General features: G+C 37.8%; 1 protein-coding gene across 1 annotated transcript in view; it reads left to right on the forward strand.

The window, feature by feature from the left end:
* DPP4 (dipeptidyl peptidase 4) overlaps positions 1-17286 on the forward strand; it is a 77151-nt gene that overhangs the window by 12793 nt on the left and 47072 nt on the right. The window contains exons 3-8 of the mRNA XM_081142148.1: positions 6631-6726; positions 7130-7221; positions 8476-8556; positions 13551-13603; positions 13715-13787; positions 14642-14762. Of these exons, the coding sequence (XP_080998274.1) occupies positions 6631-6726; positions 7130-7221; positions 8476-8556; positions 13551-13603; positions 13715-13787; positions 14642-14762 (516 nt within the window). The remainder of the gene's footprint in view (positions 1-6630; positions 6727-7129; positions 7222-8475; positions 8557-13550; positions 13604-13714; positions 13788-14641; positions 14763-17286) is intronic.

Genomic DNA, 17286 nt, shown 5'->3' on the forward strand with positions numbered 1-17286 from the left:
CACCAGTCATGGGGCTTGAGTCCAGTTATTATCCATGCCCATCGGCACCTCAGTTTCCTTACCTGTAAAATGGGGGTGAGAATAAGTTAAATGTATAGTACCTAGAACAGCCCAGCACACTGGAAAAACTCTATAAGCATTTGTAATTATTATTCTTTATGTATTTTCAACTTTTTAAATTATTTTAACAGTCCTAGAGATAGGTACTATAATAACACTTGTCTCACACTTAAGAGTTTTGCCTGGTGAATGCTGGAAAGGGCAATTTCTATTACAGTTTTGTTTCCCAATGATGATTTTTTTCTTGAATGAAGGCAAACACTTGGCTCAGAGAGTAGTGAGGTTGATTATGCCTATAAATCTTTCCGGAAAGTTCTTGAATGATTCAGTATTAGAGCTTCCAACTTCCTTATATGCTGATGTTCTCTAATCAGCTTTCTTCCTAACACACACTAGGCGCTCTTAGCTTGCATTGTAACACCTTCATTGGTGTCCTACTACAACTACTTTTGAGTAGTGTTCAGGAGAAAGTAGAACTTCGTTAAAACAGTTTCATGTTTTACGGTCTTGTGGGTTCTTTATCTGTACAGTTCAGAAGTTTCCACCTTCTGACTCTTTCTCATCGCTTTGGACTACCCTGGTTTAATGTCAGTTATTGCAGCAGGATATAAAAAGCCTTGTAAATATTGTTTGGCCATTCTTTATTCCCAGAAGAGTCCTAACAAGGGAAGAGGGAGTGACTATAATCAGAAAAGATAATCGTAAAGCAACTTCCAGTTCTTAAAGAATCCAGCGGCCCTGACATCCTGTTTGGTGCCGGCTTCCTGTGTGCGCTGCGTCTCCTGGCCCTTTGCAGGGGTGAAGCAGAGTGAACTGTAAACTACTGTGGGTCTTGGCCGGTGGGTTGCAAGTATTAGTCAGGGGAAGACAGACTAATATCAATAAAGACCTGAGGAAGGTGAGGGAGTGGCGAGCCTTGGGCATATCTGAGGAGAACACTGCAGGCAGAGTACAGCAAGCTCCGAGTCTCTGGGGAAGGACTGGGCCCAGCGTGTCTGGGGAACAGCGGGAGGCCACCGTAGATGGAGCAGGGTGACAGGAGAGGAAGAGGAGGAGGTGAGGCTGGAGTCAGGACAGACAACCCCCTCCCCAATTAAATTGTTTCTTTTTTTCCAAATTGTTGCTGTTCTGGGAAATGCGCATTGTATCATTTGGTTGGGTTTTCAGAGTAGACCTTTAAAAATACATTAATAACATCCTTAACAGAAGTTTGGTCATCTGACACTCTGATTTTAGGGTAAATGCCTAAGAATATGCAGTTCCACATTTTACAAGTTCCAGCCGTAGAAAAAGGCGATGGCAATGCATTTTCAGAGGCCACTTGATGTACCTGGATGTTTCTCCTGTTGAGAAGGCAAATCTGATTATTGTGATTATATGCTAATGCCTCTTGCCTATGGTAAGCAGAAAAAACATCACTCTTCACAAATCCTTTAAGTCCACTAAATCCAATATTTTCCCTTCGTATAACTGACTCCCATTGTGGATGCTATGGATGGTACTAGAGATATCAAAGAGAGAAAGTAATGTTCATTAGCACTTAGCAAATAACTAGATTGTACTTATCCCAGATATTTTCTCACTGTGATGCTCTTAATAGGATCATTTTGGGATATAAACATGGTGAAACTGAATGGCTATTTTATTGCAGTGAAATTCCTAACTTCAGCACCACTGCTAGGGACTCCAGGGGAGAGACTCTTCTATTCATCTTTGTAACCTGAATGCCCAGCACACTGTGTGACAAATCTGGAGGGCTTCCAGAATTTTAAGTCCTGAGCTAAGCACTTTACACATGTTATCTCATTTAATCAAGGCAAATCCCTAAGGGCTAGATAACGCTATTTTTCTCTTTTTTATAGGTTAAAAGAAGTGAGGTTTTAAAAGACTCAGTAATTTTCCCAAAGCCCCAGAGGGAGAATTAGACTTGGGCTCAAATCCAGTGTCTCTGATTTCAAAGCCATGAGGGACCCAACCCCTTACTGGTATTTGTTGAATCAATATAGATGGGTGGTAGCCTGCTAGTGCTGCTGGCAACACAGGAAATGAGGAACCTTCTAGTCAATTTCTCCTTCTGCCTTCTTGATGTTGCTTCCTCTGTCTCTATGTCAAGTTGCTATTTTACTCGATCAAATTCTATAATAACACTTGTTTTATTTCCCTAGCATCAATATAAAATATCTTATTACCATAAAGAACACTAGTACTTTATAACCATATATCTTTTTCCTGTGTTTAACAACTTTATGAGTATATGAGCTATAAAGAGTGCATTTCATTAGCCACTTATTTACTAAAACAGTTTATCTTTGTGAAGTAGAAATATTATATATCATATAATAAGCTGAATACAGATAAAAAGTTTATTATTGAGTATAAAAATATTCAAAATATCCTGTAACTATTAAGGAACAATTGATCAAAGCAAGAATATTCCATGGGACTACACTACTTTCTTACTTGCATCTTACCATTCTGGAATTACTTGTACTCAGAAGTGATTTTGATTCCATAGTGAGGGAAGATTCATTAGGATACCACACACTTTTATAAGAATTTATTCTTAGGTTGAACCATTTTAGAAGCTTCTATTCTACCACTTTTGACTGATAAAAATGGCATTTTCATTTGGTTCAACCTAATAGTTGCTCTCATCAAAGAAGTAAAGCATAAAGTCGTTAACCTTTTTTTGATTTTTAAATTGAAGAAGACTTGAATCTAAGAGGTCTATATATGCTGATGGGAAACATATGATTAACTGCTCTTCTTGGCTAGCACAGTGCTTTGAACTGATAAGTCAAATGAACGACATGTCCCAGGCCCACCAGGAAAACCACACAAGCAGCCAAAGACCTTCATCTGTCACCACAGCAGTGCCCTGTCAGTGAGCAAGTAGACAGGAAGGAGAGACGTGAGCTGTCCCCTAAGCCTTTGACAGAATAGGTTGTAACTTGGCAGCAAACTGTGAACTTGCTAAAGGTCAAAACCTGGACTTGGCACTCACATCTCACAGAACTCGCTTAGCTAGATGTTTCAAAAGTGTCTTCCAATGTGTGCTACTTATCAAATGGCAAGGAAAAAAAACAAGGAGCATTTGTTGCTCTGCTTGCTCCAATTTAGCAGTGCTGTTCTGGGCTAGGTAGCCAGGATATGGAAGCCGACTCTCATGGTCATTGTAAAGGAGCTGAGTGAACCTAACACTGGATAAGGGCGGGCTGGGCCTGGCATGGGTGTCATGGGTTATAGCAAGAGTGTTATATTGAGGTTGACACCTGGAACATCAGCAGATGTCAAAATCATGCTGGGCCTATTATGAGCAGAAAGGAGACTGAGTGTGGTAGAGAGGATGGGTTTAGAAAAGCTATGGCCTAATAGAAAATGAGCCCAGCAGTATCTGAGGGGGGCAGGTAAGTGCTCAGTGAGAGACACATTATGAATGTGATGAATAGCACTCTGGGCAGCAAGTGACATCACAGGGAATTTTACCTCAATTAATTTAATATTCCAGGTGTAATTGTATTATCCTGGGAAACCTAGGTAAATACACTGTATGTGATCTATTAGAGATACTCAATTCATTCTCTTCTTACAAAACCAAGAGTCAGTGAGAGATGTTCTGTGGTGATATGTCTATTTATTGGATATATGTCTTAGTCTGTTCAGGCTTCTCGAACAACTTACCATAGTCTGGGTGACTAAAACATCGAACATTTATTTCTCACAGTTCTGAAGGCAGGGAAGTCTAAGGCACTGGCAGATTCGGTGTCTGGTGTCTGGTGAGGGCCTGTTTCCTGTGCATCACATGGTGGAATCACTTTTCTACAGACACTGATTCCATTCATGAGGGCTCTACCCTCATGACGTAATCACTTCCCAAAGGCCCCATCTCTCCCTAATACCCTTACATTGGGGTTAAGATAAACAACATATGAATTTTGGGGGAACACAAACATCTAGTCCATTGCCATTTAGTGAACAAATATAGGTTTGTAGTTTTGTAGTCCAATATTAGTTTCAAATAATATTATCTGTGGCCCAAGGCTTTACTTTTATTTGAATGTTGACAAATCCAAGGGCTGGCTTTATTAATTTGCTCTATTTCTGCTTACAAACACAAATCTTACTAACTTTCAGAAGTGAAATGCAGGCCTGATTTGGGAAGAAAAAAACCCAGGAAAGATGTTTTTTTAAAAAAAAAACCTCTTTTACGTATTTAACAAACTAGGCTTAAAATTAAGTAATAAAGTGAAGTGTAGCAATTTTATCTATTTAAAACTAAAGGTTTTATAGGCAGAATATAGACTGTGATAAGATTAAGATCCAAAGAAATAAAATCTTAAGAATATATTTTGAGCCCGGCCAGGCGTGGCTCAGTGGTTTAGCATCGACCTGGGATCCAGGCGATCGGGGTTCGATTCCCGGTCAGGGAACATGCCCGATCAGTGACTCTCTCATCATTGATGTTTCTCTCTCTCTCCCTCTCCTTTTCTCTCTGGGAAATCAATAAAGGTATATTAAAAAAAAGAAAAAGGATATATTTTGAAAGAAGATCTCTTGTAAGAGAATAACCTTTCCACAGGCTGTAAAAAAATTAACAAGCGAAGGTACTGCTGGCTTCACAATCCCCACAGAGTAAGAATTGCAGTTGTAGGAATGTTATGATGGTGGCTGTTTTTGTGAGTGTATGTTTGCATACATGTGGAAGAAGTAGAGAATTTGGAAAAATACTTTAGGCTGTTTGTCGTCAATGGAGGATCTGGGATTGAGGAAGAAGAATCACATTGTCTTGACTATGATTGTTGGAAGATATCTTATGTCACTCAAAAAAACCCCCAAAACTTTTTGTATATGTAACTTCTTACTATGGCACAGAACTGTGCTAGGTGCTAAGGTTGATGCAAAAGTAAAATAAAAAATAAGGCCCTATATGGCCTAAATGTGTAGACCACACAGGTAGGCAGGGAGGCATGAGAAACAGTTATCAGCACAAGTTATTGTTACAAGAGCCAAATGAGTAGTGTTGAGGCAAAAGTCAGAGAAGGCAGAATTGAAGCCTTTGTGAAAGAGGTGGTAGGAGTTAGAGGGTGGGGAATTGTGACAGCCAGGGAAGCAGTTGAAGACATTGCAGGAAGTGGCTTAAAACAAGGAACAGAGGTGGAAAAGCCTCAGAAAGTCTGTTGGGTTCAGTAGGCAGATCAGTGTGACTTGGTGAGAAGGTTCATGCAGAAGAGAGTGGAAATGAGGCTGGAAATGGAGTCTCATGTTAGATTGTAGAGGCCACAAACACCAGGCTGAGGAGTTTGAACCTTCCTGTAGGCAGTGGAAAATCAGTGAAAGCTTTCAAGGAAGAGATCACTAGGATGAAAGTGGCACTTCAGAAAAAGCATTCTAGTTGTGGTGCAGTGGAGGGATAGGATTAGAGAGAAACTGATGCCAGGGATACCTGGAAAAAAGATTTCACAGGAAGAATCAAGAGGATGGTTTGGATTAAAATTTTAAACCACAATAAAAAAATTTAAACCACATAAATTCCCTAGGGAAAACTAGTTTTGGAAGGAAGACAATTATTTTAGATAAGGTAGGTATAGGATTAGCATGGGACAAGTCATCTAAGAAAGCCCAACACAGCACGGGAAATGTATTTAGAGTATGGTAATAAGTATAGATTTTGTCATTTATTTAAATGGAAAATATGCCCAAAACTCAGGAAGTCACATTCTCCGGGGTTCTCTGGAAGGAATAATAGAGAGAGAAACGCAGAAAGCTAAAGGCTGAGTGTCAGAGTATTTCTGCCTTAGAGTTAAAGCAGGAGATGGAAAAATAATGGTAGGTGAATTAGGAGAGCTGAGCTGTCACAGAATCAAGGGAAAGGTTTCATGGAAACTTCCAAGTAAAGGAAAAGTGACAATAGAAACAAAGATTCCCTTAATTGGGTAATGAGCACGTCTTACAGGTCTGTGCATTGTGAGAAGGCTTGAAAGAGGACCTCAGGGCCTCAAGAAAGGATGATTTAGACTCCTGTTGTCTACTGCATGGCCACATGTGGCTATTGATTGGGAATGTGTCTAGTCAAATTGATATATGCTGTAAATGTAAAAGGTGTACAGGATTTCAAAGATTTAGTATGAGAAAAACAAAGAATGTTTAAGATCTTCAGTAATAGCATTTAAATATTGATTACACATTGAAAATTAGGATATTTTGGATATCTTGGGCTAAATAAAATATGACATTAAAATTAATTTTGTCTTAAAAATTTTTTAATATGGCTAACTAGAAAATGTACTTACATTATATGTTCATTGGACATTGCTGATATAGACCTTCATAATGAAGGTTACTCATGTAGAACTAATATATGGTGAAACACACACTCACATATGCTTTAAATGGTTAAATGCATTTTTACTCCATCCACCCAGTTTGAAATCTCAAAATATGCTTTGCATTTTATGAGTGCATTTTTGCATCTTGTAACCAGTGTAGATTGTAGAGATCCACTTGTTTATTTTAGGCAAAACTTAGGTTAGTCCATCTTACTGAACATTTGGCTCTTTTTTCAACCAACAGATGATGCTACAGCTGATAGTCGCAGGACCTACTCTCTAACTGATTATTTAAAAAATACTATTAGAACAAAGTCCTACAACTTGCGATGGGTTTCAGGTAAGAATTTGGGGGGGTAGGGGACCAATTTTTATGCTTATGTTCATTCTAATTAGGTTGTGGGACACTTCTATGGCACTGAGAAGATATTCTTGCTTTTTTAAACCGTATGGGGGAGAATCTTTATCTACCTAAGGGTGTAAAGGGAGTTAAGCTGGAAAGAAAGCTTATTTCTTTGATATGTACTATAAAAAGTTAAAATGTGAATGGAAACCTTGACTATAATGATGGAAAAGTGAATATATACTAGTGTAATAGTCATCACTTAATGTTTTTCAAACTTGGAAATGCTTATTTAGTACTTGTGCAAGCTCAAATCTTAAATTTTTGTTGCATCAATTTTAGCTCATGAAGATGTTTAGTAGCAACTTGAAATATTGATCTGGCCATTTTCTCTCTTTAGACCACGAATATCTCTACAAACAAGAAAATAATATCTTGCTATTCAATGCCGAAGATGGAAGCAGCTCCATTTTCTTGGAGAACAGTACATTTGTATGTTTAATCACATAATTAATTCACACTTCAAGGAAATTCTGGGGATTTTTTTTCATAACCTTTTAAATCCTGAGTACTATCGTTTCATGCTGTTGGACTCTCTCTGCAGCATATGGCACAGTGGATCTTTCTCTCCTTCTTGGAATGTTCCCTGCCTTGGCTACTTTTTAGTCTCCTTTGACGATTCCTCCTCCTCTGCCCATGCTCCTAAATGTAAGTGTCCTCAGGGCTCTGTCTTCATTTGCTGGCCCCGCTCCTGACTTTGCATGCTCTCCTTCGGTGAACGTCATGCCCGTCCGCAGCATCAGCACTCCCTTTCTAGCCAAGATTCTCCAGTACACACTTTTAACACTAACCTCTCAAGATCTAAACCTCTATTTCTAATAGCTTGCTTGCTTCTGCACATGAATGGTCTGTGGGCATTTTAAACTCAGTATCCCAAGCTACACTAGTGACTTCCCCTTTGCTCTCCTAGCAAACTGAAAGCATCTTGTGCCTCTTCCAGAGTTCCCAATCTTGGTAAACAGTGCTCTCCTCCACGTCACGACCCTCCTTGATTCCTCTGTCCTTCCCCATATTTAGCTAATTAACAAACCCTCTGCAATTTCAAGCGTCTCTCAGATTTCCATTTCCACTGTAGAGTCCTGGTTCAAGGCCTAGTTTCATCTTGTGATAGTGAGTATTCTAATTTGTGTCCCTATTTCCATACTGTAGACCGGACCACTGCATTGCCCATGTCCAGGGCTGACACAACCCCTCTCATCTCATCTCAGTCACTCTGACACCAGAGCAGCTTTGTAAGAAACAGATGAGATTTTAGTACATCTATATGCAAAAATAGTCATAGTTCTGCTTCTTATATTTAAGCCCCAGCTATTTTTCCAAGTTGATGTTCTCTTAGCTCATACTTTGTCTGGTATGCCATATACTGTATTCAGGTTACACCTAGCCTTTAGACAGTCTCTAAATATGCATACCTTTTTTGCTCATGCTGTTCCCCCTACCAAGAAAGTTCTCTATGATCCCCACCCTCACAGCTGTCTTTCCTTGGGTAAAATTAATCCTTCCCTCCCTGGTTCTCTAACCCCGATCACCATCCACCTTACATCATCGTCATTGGTGTGGAGGAATGTGTCACCTCTTCCAGATTGGGAACCACATGTCTAGAACCATACCCTCTACATAGTAAGTGCTCAATAATGGCAGTTAAGTGGGATTGTTTAATTGTTCTTTTTTCTATTTGATTGACAGGATCAATTTGGACATTCTATAAATGATTATTCAGTGTCTCCTGATAGACAGTTTGTTCTCCTAGAGTACAACTACCTGAAGGTAAAAGAAATGTTTTCCTATTGTGTCATTTTAAGAATCCTATGATTATGTTATTTTATAACTGATTTCCAGGATATGTATATTTAAGATTGATACCTACTAATATAGCAGGCACTAAAAACTCATTAATTCAGCATCAAAAGAAGGAGTGATCATTCTCTTTCATAAAAGATAAGTCCAACAAATGTTTTAAAAGAATGTATGTGAGTGTTTTCAAATACTAAAAAGTATAAGTAATATAATATAGATACTGAAAATATAGCAAAATAGAACTTATAATTGAAAAGTAAATTTACATGTCTGATTTGTACATCCAGTAATATAATCTCTTATTTTCTTTGTCTCAGCTTTACATGTAGTAAAACTTTCAATAAGTATTTGCTTTGAAAAACTAAACTCTTCTTCCTTCAGAAGAGACTCTGAAGGAAGGTGACCCAGATCGCTTCTCAGCCCTCAGGTCCCACCACGTACAAACCATTCTAAAGGGGAGGCCTCAGCCCTGTAGGGACACTCAGCTTCCTCCAGTCACCCAGCCTAATGTCAAATTCTCCCAGGGTCAGGAAGGTTACAGTTCAGTCACACATCCTCTTCACTTTTAGGATGGCTGCAAATCGCTGGTAACTTTAACTGCAGCTCTTTGGTTATTCATAGATTTGACAACCATTGTTAACTGTAGGAAATTCTGAGACATAAGAAAAATGAAAAACCTATAGAGAGATTCTGCACTGAAAAGAAAATATAAAGCTGGGGATCCCACCTCTGCTTGTTTTCTAGAATAAAGGATGAATACTAGTATAAATACCTTATCTCAAACACCAATGCTGCTGTACTCAGGGCAAGCAAACCATCTCATATTCCTTTTCCTATTTTGGGGCTGTGACTCCCAATCATAATATTTACCCTGGATTCACTGTGCTGGGCTCCATTTCCTAGACATGAAGACTAGATGACTGTGTTCTGCTAAACTTATCAACTATGAGCAAATCAGAATCCTATGCCAACTTTAGCACATCTGTTCCCTATTAATGGATTATTGTTTATTTAATTCAGTGGTTCTTACTGCTATCTCTGTATTAAAATCACTTGAGTTTTTAAAAATTCTCAGTGTCCCAGTTCAATCCTCAGATCACTAAACTGAAGTCTCTAGAGTGAAGCCAGCATCACTATTATTTTTTTCAATGCGTAGATGATTCTAATTGGCAACCAGGGTTGAGAACAACTGAATAACGTTTGTCCATGTTAAAGACTAACATATAAAGGCTGTGAGGTTAAGCCAGAAATGGAATAGTAACTGCCAGCTGAATTTACTCTTTAGTCAAGTTCAGTAAGTGCCATTTGATGTGCACTAACGGATGCATTCCCCTGGTGGACCTTCATCGTTGGTAATTTGTCTTTGCTGTGTCACTGGAGTTTACATGTGTTTTTAACTGCTTTTGCTATTTGCACTCTGTCCCGTCCTCCTGTCATTCATTCTTTCAGGCAGTATCCAAGGAGCTCCTTTTAAAACCTGAATCAGATTATGCCATGCCTATGCTTAAACCCTCACGATCGTTGACTTCCAGTCACCTCCAGAATAAAGCTCAAGCTCTATATAGCATCCTTAGAAGCCTGTGTGACTGGACCCAATTCTGCCTGTCGGAACCCATCTCCTACCACTCTCTCTGTGTTCACCATGGTTGGCCAGTGCTTCTCACTCCTGTGTACCCTTTAGAATGACCTGGGGAGGTTTCTAAAAATACAGATGCATATAGCCTACTCAACACCAATTAATCCAGCATAGCCATTAGGTAGATTTACGGAGTCCCAAGGTAACCCAATGATCCAAAGTTCAGAACCTTTAAGTACACAGCTTTTTATTTTAATCAAGCATCACTTCTCTTTCTATGTAAGGGCCAAATAATTTGCCATTGCTTTCTTCTGGAACATTCCTCTCCCACTCATCAACTGCTCTCTTTTTAGTAATTCAGGTCGAGGCTGGCTTGGACCACTTTATCGAACATTGCCTTCTGTCACTCTGTTCTCCCACAATATACCATTTACTCTCTAACACTTTAGCTTATTTTACTTTCTTCATAAGTTTATTGCAAAGCACTAAATTATAAGATTATTGAAATTAGAGAAATATATCTTCTATTTTACTTCCCAGAATATTCAATAGAATTTTCTGTGGAGCATAAATTTGTTGACAAATCAATGCTCAAGAAACCTATCCAGAACAACAACAAAAATTAGTCTAATTTTATTCTATTTCCTTGGAGGTCTGCTATGCAGTGTTCTTTACATCCTGTTCCATGGTTTCTCCATGACTGAGTTAGTGCTTCTAGAAAGATCAGTTATTACTTCTAAGTTACTTTTAAGAAGTAATGATCAATTCTAAGTGGCTACAAAATAAACAAATAAGTAAGTGAATACATAAATAAACAAGTTCCATACCACCTGGTATGGATGTTCTCCTAGTATCTTTGCTCACTGCCTAATGCTCTAGAGATAGAAATAGCAGCATTATCTATCAGTCACATGTTGACAATCCCAGGAACCCTGTTAAGTACTTCACATGCATTCTCATGCACCTGAGATAATTGTCGTCATTATGTACATTTTTCTAAAAAGAAGACTGAAGCTTAGAAAGAAACTTGCCTGCCATTACACCTTGGAGACTTGTCTTGGTCCATTGGGCCTGCTGTAACAGAATACCACAGACTGGGTGGCTTAACAACAGAAATTTATTTCTCACAGTCTGGAGACTGAGAATTCCAAAATCAAGGTCCTGGCAGATTCAGTGTTTGATGAGGTCCTGGATGGTAGTTGGCCATCTTCTCTGTGTGTCCTCACATGGTGGAAGGGACAAAAAATCTCTCTGGAGTCTCTTTTATAAGGGAACCAATCCCATTCATGAGGGCCCCACCCTCATGACCTAGTCACCTCCCAAAGGCCCCACCTTCAAATAACATCGCGTCGGGGAGTAGGATTTCAACACATGATTTAGGGGTGGGAGGCACAACTGTTCAGTCTATAGCAAAACTTGAGTTCAAGTTCGAAGGCTCCAAAGCTGTGCTCTTAAACATGATCTTTCCTATCTTTTTGCTTCAACTTTTCTCTTCTGCGATGCTTTTTTTTTTTACCTCTTGTCTTTGTGGAAGTCCTCTGAAACTCAGGCCAAGAATCACTTTTCCATAGGGCTTTTTCCTTCCCCAAGGCCTAATTTGTGGGGAAGGCCTCTCCCCACCCGCTTCCATTTAATCTCTTGTGTTTTTTTTCTTGTATTTATCTGTCCATATCCCCCATTCCACTATGAGCCTTTCAACAAGAGGGAGCCCGTTTTATCTAATAATGCCTCACAGGGGATAGTTGCCAATGTTTATATCCTAAATAGATTGATGAGTCTGTTTCAAAAAATGAAGTGAACATTCCAAACATGTTGGGTTTCCTTTCAAAACCTGGGATATATCTGTCATCCTAAAATGATCTCAAACCTTCTTAAGTCTCTCAGTGTTGTTAGCCTGTACCACATGGTTTGGCTCTAGCAAGTATTGTCCTTAGAAGTTTCCCAGAAACAAGCATGGGGTGTGTCAAAATAATCCAGGATTATAAAAAGAATGTAGAACTTGCAAAAAAGTAGGGACTTAATAAATATTTGTTGACATAAGAGGTTAGAAGGTGATAAATGATAAGAGGAAAATATTCTTCAAGGTCAGGAACCCTGGTTTGTATCTCAGCTCTGCGATCGCACAGCTGGGTCCTTGGGTTAGCTTATTTCTTCTATTTCATCCTTATAGGTAAAATCTGACTTTTCTTTTAGTTGGGTTTCTTCCCTGAATACATACTGTGTGGCTTGCATTAGACCAAGCTCTAGGTGTTTAAAGGTGAATAGGACACAATTTCTTTCCTCTAGGAGTACGGTGGGGAAGGCAGACATTTAGATAAGTAATTTCTTTTCATTTACATTTGTATCCACATGTAAACCAATTTTTCATAAGAACAAATATGTAATCATATATACAAGGTATTCTAAAAAATGTATATACACTTTAATAGCCGATTCTATTACATTTTGAAAATGAAATGTATTTTGATAAACACTGCCTTTATAATTATTCAAAGTATGGCTACATTTTTTGGGACACCCTGTGTGTGTAGATATATATATTTTATCTTAAGTCTGTTTTTTCTTTTTTGCTTCAGATTTTTCATGTTTTCATGTCTCATTTTTGATAACTTGTTTTTTGAGAAATTTTCCCTTTTTCTAACTTTTGAAATTTATTAGCAAAAAATGTCTGTAATAGAGTCTTATAATCTTTTAATGTCTATAGTCTGTTGTGGTATATCATTTTTCATTTCTGATATTAGTCATTCATACCTTTTTTCTCCCACACTATGTTAACATTTTTTTTAGTCTTTTAAAGAACCAATTTTTGACTTTGTTGAATTATGTCTATTGTGTTTTTTCTACTTGATTACTGCTTTTACCTTTGTTATTTCTTTTTTTCTGATTTATTTGGATTTGGTTTGCTTTTCATATGTATTTCAGTTTTAATATATATTGCTAGGTGGCTTTCAAAATATCTATAATACTTTATATTTTCATGAACAGTGTGGGAAAGTACGCATTTCTCCATATCATCACCATCAATAGAATTATAGATATTTTAAATATTTTGCCTTCTTCTTAAACAGTTGAACTTAACATACTGTGGTTAGTGCTAAGAATGCTGTTTGCACAGGAAGTGGCACTTTAGCCCACTTCGGTCTGGGAAGGTTCCTTGGCACAGGTGACATCAAAGTTAGGTTATCGATGAAGTCCAGAGGAGTTTGTACTAGATGGTCTCTAAGGTTTTTTTCTAATTCCAAAATTCTAAGAATCTAAATAGGGAATTATAAGAAAAGATAAAATTTGAGAATTGTAAAATGTTATACTACCTTGTCTCCCATCTTGAGCTCCTATAGCAAGTGGCATAATAATATCAGAAACCTGAAATGTCTGTTTTCTTTTCTAGAAATGGAGGCACTCCTACACAGCTTCATATGACATTTATGACTTAAATAAAAGGTCAGTGGCTTCCTCATAAAATATATTGTTTTTTTAGTGTAATAATTTAAAAACAAAAATCCCACTGTGATTTATTCATTTGGTAGTTGTTTCCTTTTGTCTTTTTTCCAGGGAGCTGATTACAGAAGAAAGGATTCCAAATGACACACAGTTGATCACATGGTCACCAGAGGGTCATAAATTGGTTAGTGAATCTCTTTTATTGTCAGAAAAGCAATAGCTCAGGTCTCTCATATGTAGAAGCTACTAATTCTGATACACAGTAGACACTTAGGAAGCCAAAACTTTATCAAATGTAATATTATTGCCTAAAATAATACTTTACTTGTCTAACATAGTAAATACAGTTCCTGAAAGTCCCTGAACTACTATTAGGAAGTTGTTTATTTAATGGGAAAATATTCAGAAAGCTCTTAAATTCTAATTTCTGTTGTGCTTAGTTGTGGTTTTTTTGTGTTTTTTTTTTTCCTTTGCTGTTGTTTGTGGATGTGTGTGTTTTTTTTAAAGTATACTTGTTTTCTGCTAGTTCTGTGACCTTCTCTGTATTGCTATAGATATATTATCATGTTCTATAGAGCTAACAGAATGTTAAATTCCAAAAGAATCTAAACAGGAAGACAGAATGTTTTCAGTAGTTGAATTTCTGCCTCCCAGCGTGCAAGTGCACTCCCTTAGTCACCTCCCCCAAGAAGAAATGCAAAGCACACATCATTCTATAGAAGTGGTCAGTCTTCTAGGTCTTCTTATGTACTTCAGCATCCAAATAGTGGTGGCTGTCAGCTTCCTTCTTTTTAATAAATTAAGAGTGTTTTTAAGATTAATTGGGGTTATAGCTTGTACACTGATACTGCAAGAATATGAAGGGGAGGGCGTAAATGACTCTTCATTTTGCCCAAATCGAATAGCCTAAGATAATCATTACACTTGCACACCAATACTATTTTAGGATAAAATAAATGATAAATATTCTTTTGGACTTCAGAATAAAATATATTATACCATGTTATTACATGTCAATATTATTTTCATTCTTTCTAGGCATATGTTTGGAACAATGATATTTATGTCAAAAATGAACCAAATTCACCAAGTCAGAGGATCACAAGGAATGGGAAAGAAGACGTAATAAGTAATGGAATAACTGACTGGGTTTATGAAGGTAGAGACTTTAAAGTGTTTTAAAATAAGAAAATCTGTAAGTTTTTAAAAATAGTCAAACATTTCTTTAAAAAGGAAGAAATTCAATGGCATTCAAAAAAGTTGCATTTTTAATACTGTCATCAGATTTTTTTTAGCACAACACCAGGTCTCTCACAGGAGAATTTCTTAGCAGTAGCTAGTGCTGCTTATGTATGTCCTCATTGTCTCTCAATGGTCCTGTTGTCTTCAGTCTACTGCTACAAAGAGCCTTTCTGTGTAGGTAGCTTTTCTGCTTTTCAGAGACATAAAAGCCTGCAGATTAACATCAGATGTTTCTCTAACCAGGCCTACCTACTACCCCAGAAGTTACCAAAGTAACCTAAGTACTCCCACAACAGTCCAAAAGATGCCAAAATATTGTTTGGAGGTTGGGGAGTAGAGGGGAAGAAAACACCTGTTTTAAAAAAGATTTGTGTTCATTTGAACTTAGACAAATTATAATTTCCTTATTTTAAAGAATAAGAAAATAATTAGAAAGGTTTAAGAAAAAATGGGTAAAAAAACAGAAATAAACATGATAAAAAGGATTTTTTTTCTTTTAGGACAAAGAGTTTTAGGAAATATTATAAAAACATTTTTAGAGACTTAGAAAATAGAAAAACAGTTGTCATATCTATGGTTGCCAAGGTAAAAGGCATTTTGAGACTGTTCCAAACTGTTCACAAAGTTGCCTCATATTATTAAAGACTCCTCCTTATTACTTTTTCATTGTTAAAAATATAGTTTTTCTTCACAACCAAATTTTGGTTGTCTCTCAGTTCAAGTCAAGTTTAAATAAATGGATAACATTATTTACCAAAAAAAATTACTTTAAAAGAAAGATAAATTCCCATAGTTCAGAAACAAGTGTTTACCCGGCTGGAGTGGGTCAGTAGTTGAGCATCAACCCATGAAACAAGAGGTCACAAGTTCAATTCCCAGTCAGGAAACATGCCGAGGTTTCCAGCTCGATCCCCAGTAGGGGGTGTGCAGGAGGCAGCCAATGAATGTTTCTCTCATTGATGTTTCTGTCTCTCTATCCTCCTTTCCTTTCCCTCTAAAATCAATAAAAACATTTTTTGAAAGAAATGTGTTTGATTAAAACTTACAATGAAATATACTAAGACTAGTCACTTAGAAATTGAAAAACATCTTCAACACTTGGTGGACAGCACAGCCTCCAGGATTCCCAATGTGAGCAGGGTAAAGCCTAGTCCCTAGCTGTGACCCGACCCTTCCTCAGGAACAGCGTCGTGTAAGATAAAATAAGGACACCCCCTAGCACTAAATAATGTCTTCTCTAAGGTAAGCTGGAGGAATCTCATTTTGCCTGTTCAGGACTAAGCCATTCACAAGCAGAAGAGCTTCACAGCTCCAATATGTGCTTATCTCTAAAAATGGGATTTTGGTCCCTACAGGGAAATTCCTACAATCGGTTTATACATTTACAAAGGATCCATACTTAGAAAAGAACACACCTGTTTCTCCATGTATCAGGTCTACCTTATCCACTGCAGCCATGAAGAGTTGTTGGGATTAAAAGAGAGTACATTTTGAGGGTCTGTAGGTTCTTAAATAAGAGAACAAACAAAGCTGCAAGGTCCAGACAGGTTCCTGTGCCACACTGTGAAAGGTCACTCCCAGAGGAGCTTCTACTCTGGAACTTGTGCCCTTTGCCTCATTCCATGCCCTCAAATAGATTTATCTCTTAATATCTTTGTTTTCACTTTGTCTTATTTCATGATTTTCCAATTGATTGTTACTTTAATGTGTCTTTTTTAAAAAAATAATACTTGCCCAGCAGGGCGTGGCTCAGCTGTTGAGCGTTGACCTGGGATCCAGGCGATCGGGATTTGATTCCCTGTCAGGGCACATGCCCAGGTTGCGGGCTCGATCAATGACTCTCTCATCATTGATGTTTCTGTCTCTCTCTCTCCCTCTCCTTTCCTCTCTCTGAAATCAATAAAGATATATTTAATAATAATAATAATAATAATACTTTATGTCCTAGTATGAAGTTAATTATGTGACATTCACTCTTGAATATGAATGTAATTTACTTCAGAGCTGATAATGAGAATTTTGGTGAGAGCAAGTACGAGAAGGGATAGAGAAAATAACTATGGAAGATGGAATACTCTAAAATCGATAAAAAAATATATTTTTAAAAAGCCACAGTCCCTGCTGGTTTTTACAGCCTGAAGTTATGGGGACTTATCTTCCTGGTACTGGAACCCTAGGTTGGGGCGTCTGGTGTGGGGATGGGACTCCTCTTTCCTCTGGGCTACCTCTGTAGCTGAGATACACGTCCTGATTTTTATCTGTTGCCCATGGGTGTGCGACCAGCTTGTTCCACATCTCTGTGCCTCCTATCAGGCTCGATGTAGCTTCTTCTTTAATTCCTTAGTTGTAGCACCTCCTTTCAGCTAGATTTCAGGTGGTTCTGAAAGATGGTTTTTCTGTAGTTTAATTGTAATTTTGATGTGGTTATGGGAGGATGCAAG

Source organism: Miniopterus schreibersii (assembly GCF_964146895.1).
Source record: "Miniopterus schreibersii genome assembly, chromosome: 7".
Taxonomy (NCBI): domain Eukaryota; kingdom Metazoa; phylum Chordata; class Mammalia; order Chiroptera; family Miniopteridae; genus Miniopterus; species Miniopterus schreibersii.